At 41.3% G+C, this 15,133-nt stretch overlaps 1 protein-coding gene across 1 annotated transcript in view; it reads right to left on the reverse strand.

The window, feature by feature from the left end:
* ANXA3 (annexin A3) overlaps positions 1-15,133 on the reverse strand; it is a 61,930-nt gene that overhangs the window by 19,664 nt on the left and 27,133 nt on the right. The window contains exons 5-9 of the mRNA XM_044766203.2: positions 13,878-13,991; positions 9,918-10,008; positions 4,533-4,612; positions 1,455-1,511; positions 1,046-1,139 (exon numbers count right to left, since the gene is read on the reverse strand). Of these exons, the coding sequence (XP_044622138.1) occupies positions 1,046-1,139; positions 1,455-1,511; positions 4,533-4,612; positions 9,918-10,008; positions 13,878-13,991 (436 nt within the window). The remainder of the gene's footprint in view (positions 1-1,045; positions 1,140-1,454; positions 1,512-4,532; positions 4,613-9,917; positions 10,009-13,877; positions 13,992-15,133) is intronic.

Below are 15,133 nucleotides of genomic sequence, written 5' to 3' on the forward strand. Positions count from 1 at the left end.
CTGCTCAAGAAACTTAATTATGAAGCTTTTTGTGCTGAATAAATCATTCTCTGAGGCAGCATGGCCTACTCCACACTTACCAGAAGGCACTTGAATTTCTTGATCAGTATTTGCCTAAAGGCAAAACCTGTACATATGTCACCGAGTATGCAGGCATATTTTCTAAGCCAAGTAAATTTTTGCCAAGTAAATTTTGAAAAAAGAAATTTTGGAGAGAAATCTAGGATTGTTTGGTTTTTCATTTTCAAATAAAGACATTAATAAAGTAATTATCATATACTATTACCCTTATTTTATAAAATAAATAAAATTTTAATGCCAAAATTAAAGAAGGGCAATCTCAGAATTAAAAAGAGTAACATCCTTATGCTTCCTCATTTTTCCATGAACTCAGCATAAGCTTAGTCATGCACTGTGGTTGTTCTCTGGACCAGCACCCGGAAGCCACAATCAGATGTTCACAGTGAATGGAGTTCTGGGCTCCTCGACGCTGTTGCTTCCAGAATGGCTAAGGGAGATGCCTGAGTGAGGGAGTAAGTGCTTAGCAGTTCCATGCAATAGTTGGTCTGACAAAAAGAGCTGCCTCAGCCATTTATCTTCATGTCAGAAAGAGTTGAATTTTATTCCATATTAATGCATTAAGAGACACTCACCCCCAATGGCTGGTGTTCCTGGAAAGTGGCTAACTAGGGAAGAAATAGGGTGGACGCAATGACTGCAGCCTCCTCCATCCCACAGGAACACTCCTCTCTGCTCTCACACTAGAGGGCTGCTCCTTTTCTTCTCCCTGCCATCCCTCCTCCATCCACTCCCTGTTCCTTACTAGGTAATATACTCAGCCTCTAGAGGAAAAGAAAAGAGGAGGGTCGCTCTGCCTTGAGTAGTTGGAACACAGCTTCCCCATGCTGCTTCCTGAAATGTTTATACCTAAAAATGAAACAGCCTTTGCAAGTTTTAACTTCATTTTCCAGAACTTTGTATATTAAACCCCAAAACATTTGCAAAAACAACACAAAGCAAAAAGGAGCATAATGTGAGTCCATACTTAGTTTCAGTTGAGGAAAGCTTCTTAAACACAGGATCTCAGTGAATTTGTCTTCATCGGTGCCCCATCTGTTCTCACCAGCATTATAGAGAATCTATTGGACAAAGGAGGAAGGGGATGGACTGAGAAGAGTGGGAGGTTCACTTTATTTTAGAGGTCAGGGAGACAAGCTATTATTCCAGTCTCTCACTTTAGCAGACTAGAAATCTGAGAGTTGGGGGTGGCAGGAGCAGGGGAGTAACCATCATCACTGGGGAAGGCAGAAAGCTGGGGGTTGGGTCATCTCCAGCCTTCAGGCTTCTCCTTCAGACCTGACAGGAGAGGACAGCCCCAGCTGGTGCCACAGAAATGAAAAGGCAGTCAAGGGGGAAACAGTTAAAGGAGATGTTTTCTTTGCTCTGTTACCGACCTGGGCATCCTTTTTGGCCAGATGCTCATCCACTTTCAGACTTTCATCTCTTCTGCCCTAAACAGGGAAAACAAAAACAAGAGCAATCCTCTCAAAGACAGAAGATTCTAACTCTTGGTATTCCAACCAGCAGGGCATCTTAGGGGTTTTTCTCCACTGGAGGCGATGTGGCACAGAGGAATCAGGCACACAGGGCTCTCGTTCCGGCTCTGCCACTGGGCTAGCCATGAAATTTGTAGCAAATCACACAATTTTCTGAGCCTCAGTTTCCACCCCAGAAAACTCAAAGATCTTAAGGGAATGAAAAGACAAGCCACAAATTGGGAGAAAATATTTTCAAACATATATCTGATAAAGACTTGTATTCAAAATATATACAGAACTTTCAACACTAAAAATAAAATAACAAAAAACCCAATTAAAAAATGGGTAAGAAAGCTAAACAGACATCAGATATACAGTTGGCAAAAAAGCACACGAAAAGATGCTTGGCATAATGTCATTAGGGAATCGAGAATTAAAACAACAATAAGATACCACACACACTTATCACAACAGAAAATCCAAAACACTGACAAGGATTTGGAGCAACAGGAATGCTCATTCCTTGCTGGTGGGAATACAAAATGGCACAGCCACTTTGAAGGTCAGTTCGGCCATTTCTTAGAAACCAAACATACTTCTACTGTACAATCCAGCAATGGTGCTCCTTGATATTTACCCAAATGAGTTGAAAACGATGTCCACACAAAAAACTGCACATGAATGTTTATAAAAGTTTTTATTCATATTGCTAAGTGTAGGAAGTCAGTCTGAAAAGTCTACATACTATATGATTCCAACTATACGACATTCTGGAAAAGGCAAAACTATGGGGACAGTAAAAAGATCAGTGGTTGCCAGGGGTCCAGATGGATGAATAGTTGGAGCACAGGATTTTTAGGGGAGCAAAACTATTCCATATGATACAGCAACGGTAGAAACATGACACCACACATTTGTCAAAACCCACAAAATGTCTAACACAAGGAGTGAACCCTAATGTACACTGTGGACTTTAGTTAATAATAATGTATCAGTATTCATTCATCAAGTACAACAAATGTCCCATGCTAATGCAACATGTTAATAATAGGGGAAACTGTGAGGGGGTGGGAAGAGGGGCATAGGGAACCTCTGTACTTTCTGCTCCATTTTTCTGGAAATCTAAAACTGCTCTAAAAAATAAAGCCTCTTAAAAAACAAAAACCTCAAAGTTCACCAGCAGCTCTAATGTTGAAGGCTCTGTGGCTATTTGCGAGTTTGTGCTCGTGCATAAACACTTCAGCACATTATAGAAAGATGGGAGATGGGGAGAAAAGAGGACTGCCTGAATCACTTTGAAAATTACAGGTGAATGAAACATTTGACTGTAATATTTTTTAAATGCCTTTGTTCCTATTTTCAAACATTAAGTCCTTGTATGCCTGTTTGAGTTTTACATGATTCTTTTGTTTTTTTTCCCAGTGCCACAGCCACTCTGCTGTTAGTTTGCCTTCCTCTTGATCTATTTCATCCTTCACTCTGCTCCAATAATAAAAATGCTGATTATCATTGGTATTAATAATCATAAGCCACTACCACCATATTTTGATCACTTTCTGTGTGCTAAGTACTTCACATACTCTCTTTCTCTTAATCTTCACAACACCCTATGAGGTCAGTACTATTATTATTTTAATTTTACAGATGTGAAAACGAAGGCTTTAAGGTTTAAAGTAACTTGTCCAAATACATAAAGCTGATACGTAGCAGAGGAGCCTGAGTCCAGGTCTGTTTGTTTCTAAAACCTTCCACGTGCCCTACTCTCCACTGCCTCCTGTGGGCTGTGTGCGCATGTGCACCCTCAGATGTGCGCTTATGAAAAGAAACCTCTGGGAGTGTATGTTTGCAGCAACGCCTCATAAATCTGGGCTTGCAGGTTCAATCCTCATAAGGTTTTCACCATTAAAACAACAGAAACCACAATTAGGATAAATTGTTTCCTAGTGGCATAATGCCTCACTCCGAGAAGGACTGTTTCAACCCTCCCGAGAAACTATTGTTGGGATTTTCTCACCCATCAAGAGGTGTATGATTCAGCTGAAAGAGGCCAGTGAGACATGGCTTAAATCACTTCCTCTCTCACACAATCAGTGATTATATCACATCCTGGACCTTACCGCCTTTACTATAAAGTCATGAGCCTCCTGAAAAGACACAGCTAGGTGTGGCCCATTTGGTCACCTGGTGATGAATGGTTTAGCAACTCTTCCAAAAGTGGCAAAGATGAAGTTGCAGCAAGTCATTTTTTCTTAATCCTGAGAGTGATTACCCATCTTTGAAGATCATTCTTCCGTATCGTGCTTCCTCCTTAATTTAAATAGTAACAAAAGAAATATATAGGGGCGGGCCCCATGGCTCAGTGGTTAAATTCAAGAGCTCCGCTTTGGCAGCCCAGGGTTTCGGTGGTTTGGATCCTGGGTGCGGACATGGCACCGCTCATCAGCCCATGCTGAGGCGGCATCCCACATGCCACAACTAGAAGGACCCACAACTAAAATATACAACTATGTACTGGGGGGACTTGGGGAGAAAAAAGCAGGAAAAAAAAAAAAGAAGCAGATTGGCAACAGTTGTTAGCTCAGGTGCCAATCCTAAAAAAAAAAAAAAAAAGAAATATATATTCTTTGGAGTCCAGAAAAAAATAAACACACTCTTACAAATGGAGACGTTTATAATGGAAACGAACAAACAATTATTCTAAGCCAGATGAATTATCAGAACACTTTCTACTATATTGTGAAAGCTGATCAAAATACTTTTTAATCCATACACTGACCAAAGCAAGATTTTTTTGGTTACATCATTATATTATGCTTTTATGATTGTGGTTAAACATTATACTGCTCGGTGGCAATGCAGTGTAAAAAGAACAAATCATTTTGTGAGGGAAACTGCAATCTCATTGTCTCAGTTTAGTTATTTCTAAACTCCTTAAAAATTATCATTGAGCATGCAGCTTATTGGGGAGTTAAAAAATAAAAAATAAAATCTTACATCTGCCAGAGTCAACAGAGCTTTCCGAAAGTCACCAGATGTTTCAGAACTAATGTCATCTCCAAGACTCTTCTTATATACTGAAACCAAGTAAGAATGAAATTAAGCCTTCACAAACTGAAAAATATCATTATAAAAAAGAGAAAAGCTTAAATGTCAACACTGGTAAGGAAAGAGTATCTGATAAAACAAATCTCGCCTCTTTTTTTAACTCCCTGGTGCTCTTCTGAGATGGATGCATTCTTCTTGTATTGTTGTGTGTGTCATGGTAGATGCACAGGAATATTCTGGATCAAATTACCATGCCTTTCATCTGACAATGGCACTAAGGAATGCATAGTGGGAAACAGAGGGTGGGCAAGTGCTAGTTTGCCTTCCAATTTCTATTATCTCCTTTTTCCGTAGTAACAGAACTCTGACCTTGAACAAGACATGATGCACACAGCTTAACAACTACATTCTCAGCTCTCCTCTCAGCTAGGTACAGCTCCATGACTAAGTTTGTGGCTATAAAATGTAGGCAGACATATGTCACATTGCTGGGCAATCTCCCTAAGGGATGGCTCACGCCCATCTTAGTCCCTTCCTCCATCCTACTGCCTGGTATGTAGATTGACGCCTCGAGCTCGGGCAGCTATCTTGGGCTATGAAGATAAGGACTACATCTTAGTGGTGGCATAAAAGTAAGCAGGAAGCACCCTGGGTTCCTGAAAGTTTTGAGGAGCTATCATGGCAGTCTTAGAATTGCCTATCTCCAGACTTCTTCTACCATTGAGAGAAATACACTTTTATCTTATTTTAGCCCCTGTTATTTTTCTGTCTTATTGACCCTATCCCTAATCTTAATGCAGACAACTAGACTGGATTATCTGATATATCTCAAAAGTAAGAAGGTTACCCTAAAGCATACTGTTTTCCCATAACAAATGCCAACTGTGTGTTCACACATTGTACTACTGACTAGCTGTAGCTCCTTTTGCATAGCCTGTGATGTGCAGTGTCCATTGATTTTTAAATCTCTGTCCTGCTCCATCCATGGAGTAGCGATTCTCTTGGAGCCACTATATACCCGGATGTGAACTCTGCCTGCATCATTATCAAGAATTCTACAAATTAGTCATATGAAAGCTTGTCCTTTTAAATCAATAAAAGACAATTATAGAAAGTGATATGAGATTATCTAAGAGCAAGAACTGTGTTGAGACAGAAACTCTTCCAGCATGATTTTACTAAGTCTCTTTTTATGAAATCCATAATTTCCCAAAGCAATTCAAATAAACAAAATCCACTATAAATATAAATTATCTAAGTAATAATCACATTTAATAGGAATCATTTTACCTAACAGCCATGATATTATTACATCTATCCTTCACTCTAATTAGAAAAAAATTGTAATGAAAAAATATCAAGCCAAAGAATAAAGCTCTCATTTGTTAGAATTTGGGGAAGTATTTTATAATTTTAGAATTATCTGGATGAGACTTTATAGTCATCTCATGCTGCTTCCCCATGTCTCCCTTTTCCCCCAGATATTTTGCCAGAAATTAGACTAAAAAAATGAAAATTACCTCAATGCAGGTTCACAACTACTTCACGTATTTTGAGGCACAACAGACGATAGAAAAACAAATGGGGTGTTTTAATATTGCAGGAGCCCGAACCAGAACCTAGAGTTCTTGATCCCTGATTCACTGTTCTCTCATACACCATTGACATTAGAATACTGCAAAAAGCCCAGAATTTAGCTCTCTATTTATTTACACTCTACTGTGTCATTGTACTGGATGAGCCAAACAAGACGTCAGGTCCCTTTCTGAGGGCCGAGTTCACAGCCTCCTTTGATGGATTTCTTACACGTGGGCCACCATTTCACATTATATGACACTATCACCCTTGCTACAGCTGACTGCAACAGGGTTGGCATCTGACCAAAGGCGGCCAGAAGCCTAAGAGGCAATCTGGTGAGAGAACTTTGCCCAGAATAATGCTCTCTAGTAGACAGTGCCTTCCTGAGTCCATTGAGCCTTCTCTCTTAGAAAGTGAGCTGTACAAAAAAGAGATAAGATAACAGAGTAACAAAGAAGTGGAAAGACCCCCAGAAAGAAGGCACAAAACAGAAGCCAAGAATAGCCAGAAACCAAGAGCAAATATAAGCCATGAGGAGAGAAACACGTGGAAAAGGAAGAGAAGTTACTTGGTGGTGTCAAGAACAGCAGAAGTAAAGAGGGGGAGGGAAGAGTTGCTGTCACAGAAACATCAGCACAGGGAGCAAGGCATTCCTGACGCTGATGGAGTGACATGATAGCTGAGTCCCTAGTGACTGCTGTGTCCTGAATCTCTGGGAAGCTGAGCTATACGTGACTGAGGCTATTTCCTTCTTTTTCTTCTGCATGTTATTAATCCCTGTTAACCAAGATAACCTAGATGCAGTCCCATTCCTTGTAGCCTTCGACAGCTTAACTCACACAGAAATCAAGCATCTACTAACTTTGAACTATTATCACACGTCATATTCACAAAACAACAGTCCCAAATGCTAGAATTTTCACTTGGTTCTTAAAACCCTGATGGGGTTCAAGGCAGGTCTCCCCAAGATGCACCACTCTGGTATGTGGATTATTTTGAGCTGAAGACAATAAAGGTTCAGAAGACTCAGGAAGAACACTTGACCTTCCCTCAAATTGCCTAAAAGAACTGAACACAGAAGGCCTGTTCCAGGAAGGAGCTAATATCATAAGACAGCTATAGGATAATGTAAAATAGGTATGATAGAAAGACACCAACAAACCCATTCTTGGCCCAGCAAAACTTGTTTAATAAACATTTGCATTCCCATCTCCATGTAAATTGTCTTCCTTGCCTCTGAAATCCCAAACTGCTACCTCCAATATCCTCCCGGGCTTTAGCTGAACATATTTAAGCCGGCAGCTTTGGCCAGATGGCCGAGTTACTCAGTTTTCCTGGGTTTCTCCCACGTATACATGTTATAAAGCTTTGTTTGATTTTCTCCTGTTATTCTGTCTCATGTCAATTTAATTCATAGCTCAGCCAGAAGGACCCAGAGGGTAGAGGATTTGTCTTCCTCCCCTACAAATCCAATCTCAATCTTGAGGATATTCGTTTAATAAATATTTGAATTCATTTCCTCCTGTTCTGGGGACTGGAGATACAGTAGTGAACAAAACAGACAAAAATCCCCACCTTCATAGAGCTTACATCCTAGGGTGGTTTGTACCTAAAAGCTGGACTCCAGGGAGCCGTCACAGCAGGTCTACTCATAGAGTGGTAAGTCTTCCAAGAAACACCAGGAAGTACACCTCTGGATAGAGGCTCCGGCTCTGATGACTTTTTCTATGTAAATCTTATTGAACTGAGGGAACCAAATATTTTAAACATCTGCAACATACCCATTTGTGCCATTATTAAGCAATTACCTGATCTGCTCGAAATTTTGTGCAGAAAACTGCTTTGTGGAACTGAGATTGGAACTCTGCAGATTACATTTGTCTTTTGAACCCCCTTTGCCTCCCCCAACTCCCTGTTAGGTTCCACCAATGGTAGCGGGGGGGGGAGGGGTAAAGGGAGATTCGTAGAGGAGGAGGAAAGAAGGACAGGCTATGTGCTTGCTATACAAGTGTCACTCAGTGAAGGGCTTTCATCCTGACAGCAGGAGCTGGCTCCAGGTTTCTAAAACAAGTCACTTTGCACCCCATGGAGGTACCAGCTCCAGTCAGAAGGAGCCATTTCCTAGAGATCTCAACTTGAGGTCCTTAACCATCTCCTCTGAGCTCCTGAGGTACCAACACCAGCCAGCAGGGTGCCCCTCCTCTGAGCTACTTTCTGAAAACCCCAACCTCTTTCCTTTGTCCCAGCCCTGGAGGTTAGACCTCTGTGCTACCCCTGTGTTTCCTTTTTGACTTTTCAGTCCTCTAAAAGGTGTGTCAGCCATTCTCTACATTACATTCTCTCTGTTAAAATACCTAGTATGTTTCTGTTTTGTTGACTAGACCCTGACCAGTACATCAACAATAAAATAGCCACTTACCTATCATTGAGATATTTACCTTCTAATGAGACTTTCTCAAAGTACCCTCTCTAATACCCAGCTAGGGGCCAGTATATCCCTTCTTTGGACTTCTCCCACTGCAGAACCTCCCTGATATACAATCATAGAAACCACGTCCACCTTAAGGGACTTGGAGAAGCTTGTTGTATAATATAATAAAGAATTGGCTGATCTTGTCCCTGGTTCCTAGCAGGTCACCCCTAACTAAATCCTTGGAATTTCCCAAATAATGTCGTCGTTATTCATGGCAGGTCTCGTGAATCACATCTGCGTTTCTTCTAACAAGATGACTCAGGATGGGGGCTGGTCACACCAAAAAGACCAATCATGTGATTAGAGGGGTGGGGCTTCAAGCCACATGATATCAGCCTGACCTCCAGGGAGAGGAGGGCACTGACTGGAGATGGAGTTCAATCACGGGGCCAGGGATCAATCAATCATGCCTATGTAATGAAACTCCAATACTTCCCTAGTGGTAATCATACACTGATGTGCTGGGAGGGCAATGCATCCCAAGGACATGGAAGCTTTGCATTTGGGACCCTCCCAGACTTCTCCCCATGCATCTCTTCATTTGACCAGTTCTGATTTGTATTCTTTATAGTAAAACTATAATTGTACGTATAGTGCTTTCCTGAGTTCTGTGAGTCATTCTAGTGAGCTATTAAACCTGAGGGAGTACTCCGAACTCCTGAATTTGTAGTCATTTGGTTAGAAGTGCACGTATTCTGGGAATATCTGAGCTTGGGGCTGGTGTATAAAGTGAGGTTAGTCCTATGGGGACTGTGCTCCAACTTGTGAAGTCACACTAACCCTGAGTAGTTAGTGTCAGAATTGCACTGCAGGGGCTTTCAAATTTTTACACAGCTAACAGACTATTAGGACTTTCGCTAATTAATCCACATGCTCAACACATTCTCTAAATGGCTCATCTAATTTCACACACCAAAAATCATATGGCACATCTAAGTACTTTTTAACATATCATATTAATATACAATGATTTGAATCTCTTACATTGATGAAAATAGTTGATTGAATTAAGCAGTGACTACCAAGAGTAAAATCCACTACAGCTGTAATGTGTTATACCTGCAAAGCGTTCATGCCACTGTTATGCAGCAGTTTCTAGCTCAGATCATATTCAGATTTTCTCTGAAAATCCACAGACCTCAGCCCATTTTAAATGTATCCTCCTTTTCATGTCTTGCTTTCTCAAAATGCCTTGTGAAGAAGAGATGGGTGGGTTTCTGGGAAAAGCAACACTGCTCATTTACGTGTGAACAGTCATAAAGATAAGCAGAAAATAAGATCACCTGTGTAGTAGGCCTGTGAGATCTCCTTCAACTGCCTGCTTGTCCTGGTGGTTAAGATTTCAATCAATGCATTCTCATTTGTTCCAGTGCCCTAAAAAAGGAAAAGGAAATCTATTTTCAGAACACTTAACAAACTTAATTTCATGCATTTAAGTCTTAAGGTCCTATTTTAGACAGATGAAAAAAGCAGTTTTGAGTAAATCACCGTAAGGTCTTATACAACTTTTAATGTAGTTTTCTAATTTTCCATATATTTTAGTATCTACTTAATATGAATCATCTGGAGTTAACTGACACCAAAATTTTCAAGAAAATTTCTGACTCTAGTTTAAAAATCAACTGAATAATTCTAGGAAGAAAAAGTAGAAAGGGAAAGCCTATGTCAATCAAGATGAGAAGAGCACTCCAACATGCCATTTTATTTAGGAAGGGCTCTGTAATTCTTTTGAATGAGTTCCTCTTTGCACCAGTGCACTGGGTTGGTCAGTAGGTATCATCCTCTTCATATTGAGATTTTTAAAGCCTCAATAATGTGTGTCAAGGGTCCAGCTGGTTCAGTGACTAGTTACCCCTGAGCCTTGGTTAAGAGTGAGGTCACTGAATCACATTGTGACTCCATGAGAAGCCATTTACACTAGGACTTGATCAAATGAGGCCAATATAGCATATGAACAGTGACTGAATTTTATCCCTCTGTAGCAGAGATTCCTAGTTGCCCCCAATATCTCTCCTTTTAAAATTACTTATTTATTTAAAAATAGACTTTATTTATTTATTTTTGCTGAGGAAGATTGGCCCTGAGCTAACATCTGTGCCAATCTTCCTCCGCTTTGTACGTAGGTCACTGCCACAGCATGGCTGACAAGTGGTGTTAAGTCCACACCTGGGATCCAAACTGGTGAACCCAGGCCACTGAAATGGAGCATGCCAAACTTGACCACTATACCACGGGCCAGCCTTTATTCTTTATTTTTCAGAGAAGTTTTAGGTTCACAGCAAAATTAAGCAGACTCAATATCTCTTTCATGTTCCTTGCTTAGTAATAGAACACCCAATTTTTAATTTAACAAGTAGCTACCCAAATAAAGACAGTATTTCTCAGCTACTCTTAGAGTTAGGTTTATCCTTGCAACTAAATTTTGATTGATGGACTATATGTGAAGTATTATGTACAATTTTTGAGAATCCTTAAAGACAGGAGATGAATCTTTCTTTGTCCCTTACTCTTTTTAGCTGACTGGGATGAAGACATAACGGCTGGATCTTGAGCTGCCATCTTCAGCCTAGAAGTGGAATCTATAGGCTGAAGATGTCAAAGCCTCAAGATTGAAGGAGCCTGAGTCTCTGATAATGGTAGTACCACGACACCCAGCTCTGGACTGCTTACTTTGGATTTCTTTTGTGTAAGAGAGAAATTTTTCTAATCCTTGCTGGTGAATCAAATCCTTACCAATACACCCACTCAATTGTCCCCCATGTGGCAGCTGTTGAAATGCAAGGCTCAGATTTTATTTCAAGAGAATCTGCTGCAAAGAATGTAGTTGGTTGATAGCCTCCAACTGGATCTGCCACACAGTTCACACTGAGGTCATGCCCTCTCCAGGCTGCTCTCAGCCAACGACTGAGCATGGAAGGAGTACTGGAGCTGGGCCATTTCTGCCCAAGGCAGGACTCCTCCAAAGGGGAATATTTGCTCAGGGGCTCCCATCAGCCTACCAAGGCTTTCTCAGAGCTGCACTATACACTGCGGCTCTTCCTATCTGAGCATACTTCCTTCCCTCTCTCCTTTCACAGGTGTCAGATCAGCATTGCAATCTGAAGGTTCACTCCACCTACCCTACTCTGTCTCCTCTTTATCCTTTACAAGCATTTCTCCCAATAAATCTCTCGGACATCTAATTCCATCTTGCCATCTGCTTCTTGGGTGCCCACATCTCTGCCACAGAAAAGAAAATAACTCATACCCCTTACGGAAAGGCAGAATTTGGCTTATGCCTCAAGACGCACATTCCTTCCTTTCCCCCCTCCCAATCAACAAATATGTTGAGCACCTACTTCATTCCAGTATTTTCTCTAGGAACAGAAGATGCAGACTAAGACTGATGAGGTTTCCTGCTAGGATGGAAGTTTGTCTTTTAATTGGATGGAAAAAATAATAAACAAGTGGACAAAAAACACAAGATAATTTTAGACAGTAACAAGTGCAATTAAGAAAATAAAACTGAGTGAATTAATAGAAAATATTTGGAGGAAAAGCATTCGAGGTGGAAGGAACATCATGTACATAAAGACCTCAAGATAGGAATAAGCTTAGAATGTTCCAGGAGCAGAGAGAAAGCCAGTATAACTACATCATTGAATTGAGGGGGGGGGAAGAGGGGAGGAGAGGGTGTGATAGTCAGTCTCATGTGTCAATTTGGCCAGGTTACAGTTCTCAGTTATTCAATCAAACACTAATCTAGGTGTTGCTGTGAAGGTATTTTGTAGATATAATTAAAGTCCATTATCAAATGACTTTAAGTAAGGGAGATTATTCTAGATATTCTGGGTGGCCTTGAAAGCGGAGCTGAGGCATCTCTGAAGGAGAAATTCCACATGTGGGCAGCATTTTCAGCTCATGCCAAGAGTTCCAGCCTGTACTTCCTGACAGCCTGCCTACAGATTTTGGATTTGCCTAGGCAGCCCCATAACCATGTAACCAATTTTTTGCAATAAATCTCTTAGTATATATCTCCTGTTTACTGGTTCTGCTTCTCTGGGGAATCCTGACTGATATAGATAGAACTTTAAAAAGTCTAAAAAGTCAGAGACAGGGGCCAGCCTGGTGGCGCAGCGGTTAAGTGCTCACATTCTGCTTCAGCGGCCTGGGATTTGCTGGTTCAGATCCCGGGTGCAGACATGGCACCACGTGGCAAGCCATGCTATGGTAGGCATCTCACATATAAAGTAGAGGAAGATGGGCACAGATGTTAGCTCAGGGCCAGTCTTCCTCCGCAAAAAAGAGGATTGGCAGCAGATGTTAGCTCAGGGCTGATCTTCCTCAAAAAAAAAAAAAAAGTCACAGAGATAGACAGGAGCCAGAATGCATTGGGTGATGAAGGCCATGGTAAGGAGATTGGATTTTAAGTATTCAAAGTCATTGGAGATTTATGCAGGTGAACAGTATAATCTGATTCTAAAAAGAACTTTATAGAAATCATTTTGGCTATTCTGTGGTGAATGGATTTCAGTCCAGTCAAGAGATGACGGTGGTTGAACTAGAACGGTAGCAATGGATTCTGAGAGACGTGCACACATTTTTGAAAGATTTTGGAGTAGAGCTAATGGACTTGCAGATAGATTTGGGAACACTGAAGAGTAAGGGATAGTGAGGGATCAAAGATAATACTAGTTTTGGCCTAAGCAATGGGGTTGATGATAGTGCTATTTACATTCAGTGACAACAAAATAGAGAATTTTTTTTTTCTTGAGGAAGATTAGCCCTGAGCTAACTACTGCCAATCCTCCTCTTTTTGCTGAGGAAGACTGGCCCTGAGCTAACATCTGTACCCATCTTCCTCTGCTTTATATATGGGACGCCCACCACAACATGGCTTTTGCCAAGCAGTGCCATGTCCATACCTGGGATCCGAACAGGCGAACCCCAGGCTGCCTAGAAGTGGAATGAGCAAACTTAACCGCTGCGCCACACAAAATAGAGAATTTGATAGCTCAGGTCAAAAATCAAACAAGCAAAATTAGGCTATGACAATATCCTTTTAGCCTAGGAACATGTGGGCTCAAGGTTCCACAAGTGCTCCCCATTTCAGGGTTGTTCTAACGACTGGAGAACACAGAATCAAAATGCCATCCAAATCTATCATATTTACACCCATATCTCAAGTGTGCCCTGGAAGAAAGTCACTATTTTTGATGATGTAGTCAAATCCTGGGCAGACATGACTTATCTTGGGCTCATACCTTCATGGATTTCTTCAGCTGCTTCGCATCAAACACAGCCGGGGGAGTCACGAGGGCCACCATGAGATACTCAAAGTTGCCAGAGAGATCACCCTTCAAGTCATCTTTCAGTGCCTAAAATAAAACACCCCAAAAGAAAATGTGAAATATTTTTCCTTTCTCGTTCTCTAAAGCCACCTAGTGAAAGATGAACATATGTATCGATTCAAATGAAAACATGTCCATCCACAGGGAACAAACAGAAATAGGGAGAATATTTCTATGGATATTAATCTGCATTTTTGATTGCTTCCAAAATGTTCTGTTTTATAGAAGGTTTTCTGAAGGAAAACCAATGGAGAGGGTTACACAAGTGTCATAGATAGGAACTGAGTATTAACATGCTTTTCCTGGGGCCTTGATGCTCTCAGTGCTTCGGTTGGGGTGAGGGAAGAGGAGGTGGAGCCCCTATAATTCACACCCAGCTTCACTGGCAGGTGTTCTTTTCCTGCCTTACTTCTCAGTGACTGCCAGAGAGCTCCGGAGAGAAAAGGGAAGGGAAGGCAGTGGTTGGTCATTTGCCTCTGGTAAGACTAGGAGGCATCACAAGCAGTTTTCTGGCAACAACAGCAGGGGGAACCCTGAATGTGGCAATTGGGTGGACCTTACTTACTGTTACTGGCCTTTGGCACTGTTTTCACACATTACATAATTACAGTCCACCTCCCCTGCTTGAAGGCAGGTCCCATGGTTTCTATTTTCAGCATTCAAAGAAATGTTATTGAATAATTATTTTCCCTGCTCTTGATTATTTTCAGCTCTGAAAGAAAGGCTGGCAGCCTCCCAGGCTCCTATGACAATGTGAACATAGACCAACATCTACCATGCCGCTGGGGGGCCCAGCGGGGTTATGCTCCTGCTGAAACAAATGGGATGGAGCCAAGTGTCACTAGTGCTGTGTAATTGCTACAGGTGTTTCCTCTCTAAATGCTAAATTCCACTACCATCTGTCCTCAACCCAAGACTTTCCAACTGAATCTTACTTCAACTGTTCTCATTCTATCACATTGGGAGAAATGCTTGTTACCCTCCACCTCCACCCTCCACCTTATTCCAGATTTTGGAAATCCTGAAAGGCCAGGGGATCATTCACGTTCCCTATACATGTGCATGTTGCCTTGCCTAGAAGTCTGGCAATTCATTCAATTTGACAAATGTTTACTTGGCACCTGCTCTGTGCTAGGCACTTAAAGGTGAGTTAGACACAATCCTTACCC

Source organism: Equus asinus, chromosome 3 (assembly GCF_041296235.1).
Source record: "Equus asinus isolate D_3611 breed Donkey chromosome 3, EquAss-T2T_v2, whole genome shotgun sequence".
In the NCBI taxonomy this organism is placed as follows: domain Eukaryota; kingdom Metazoa; phylum Chordata; class Mammalia; order Perissodactyla; family Equidae; genus Equus; species Equus asinus.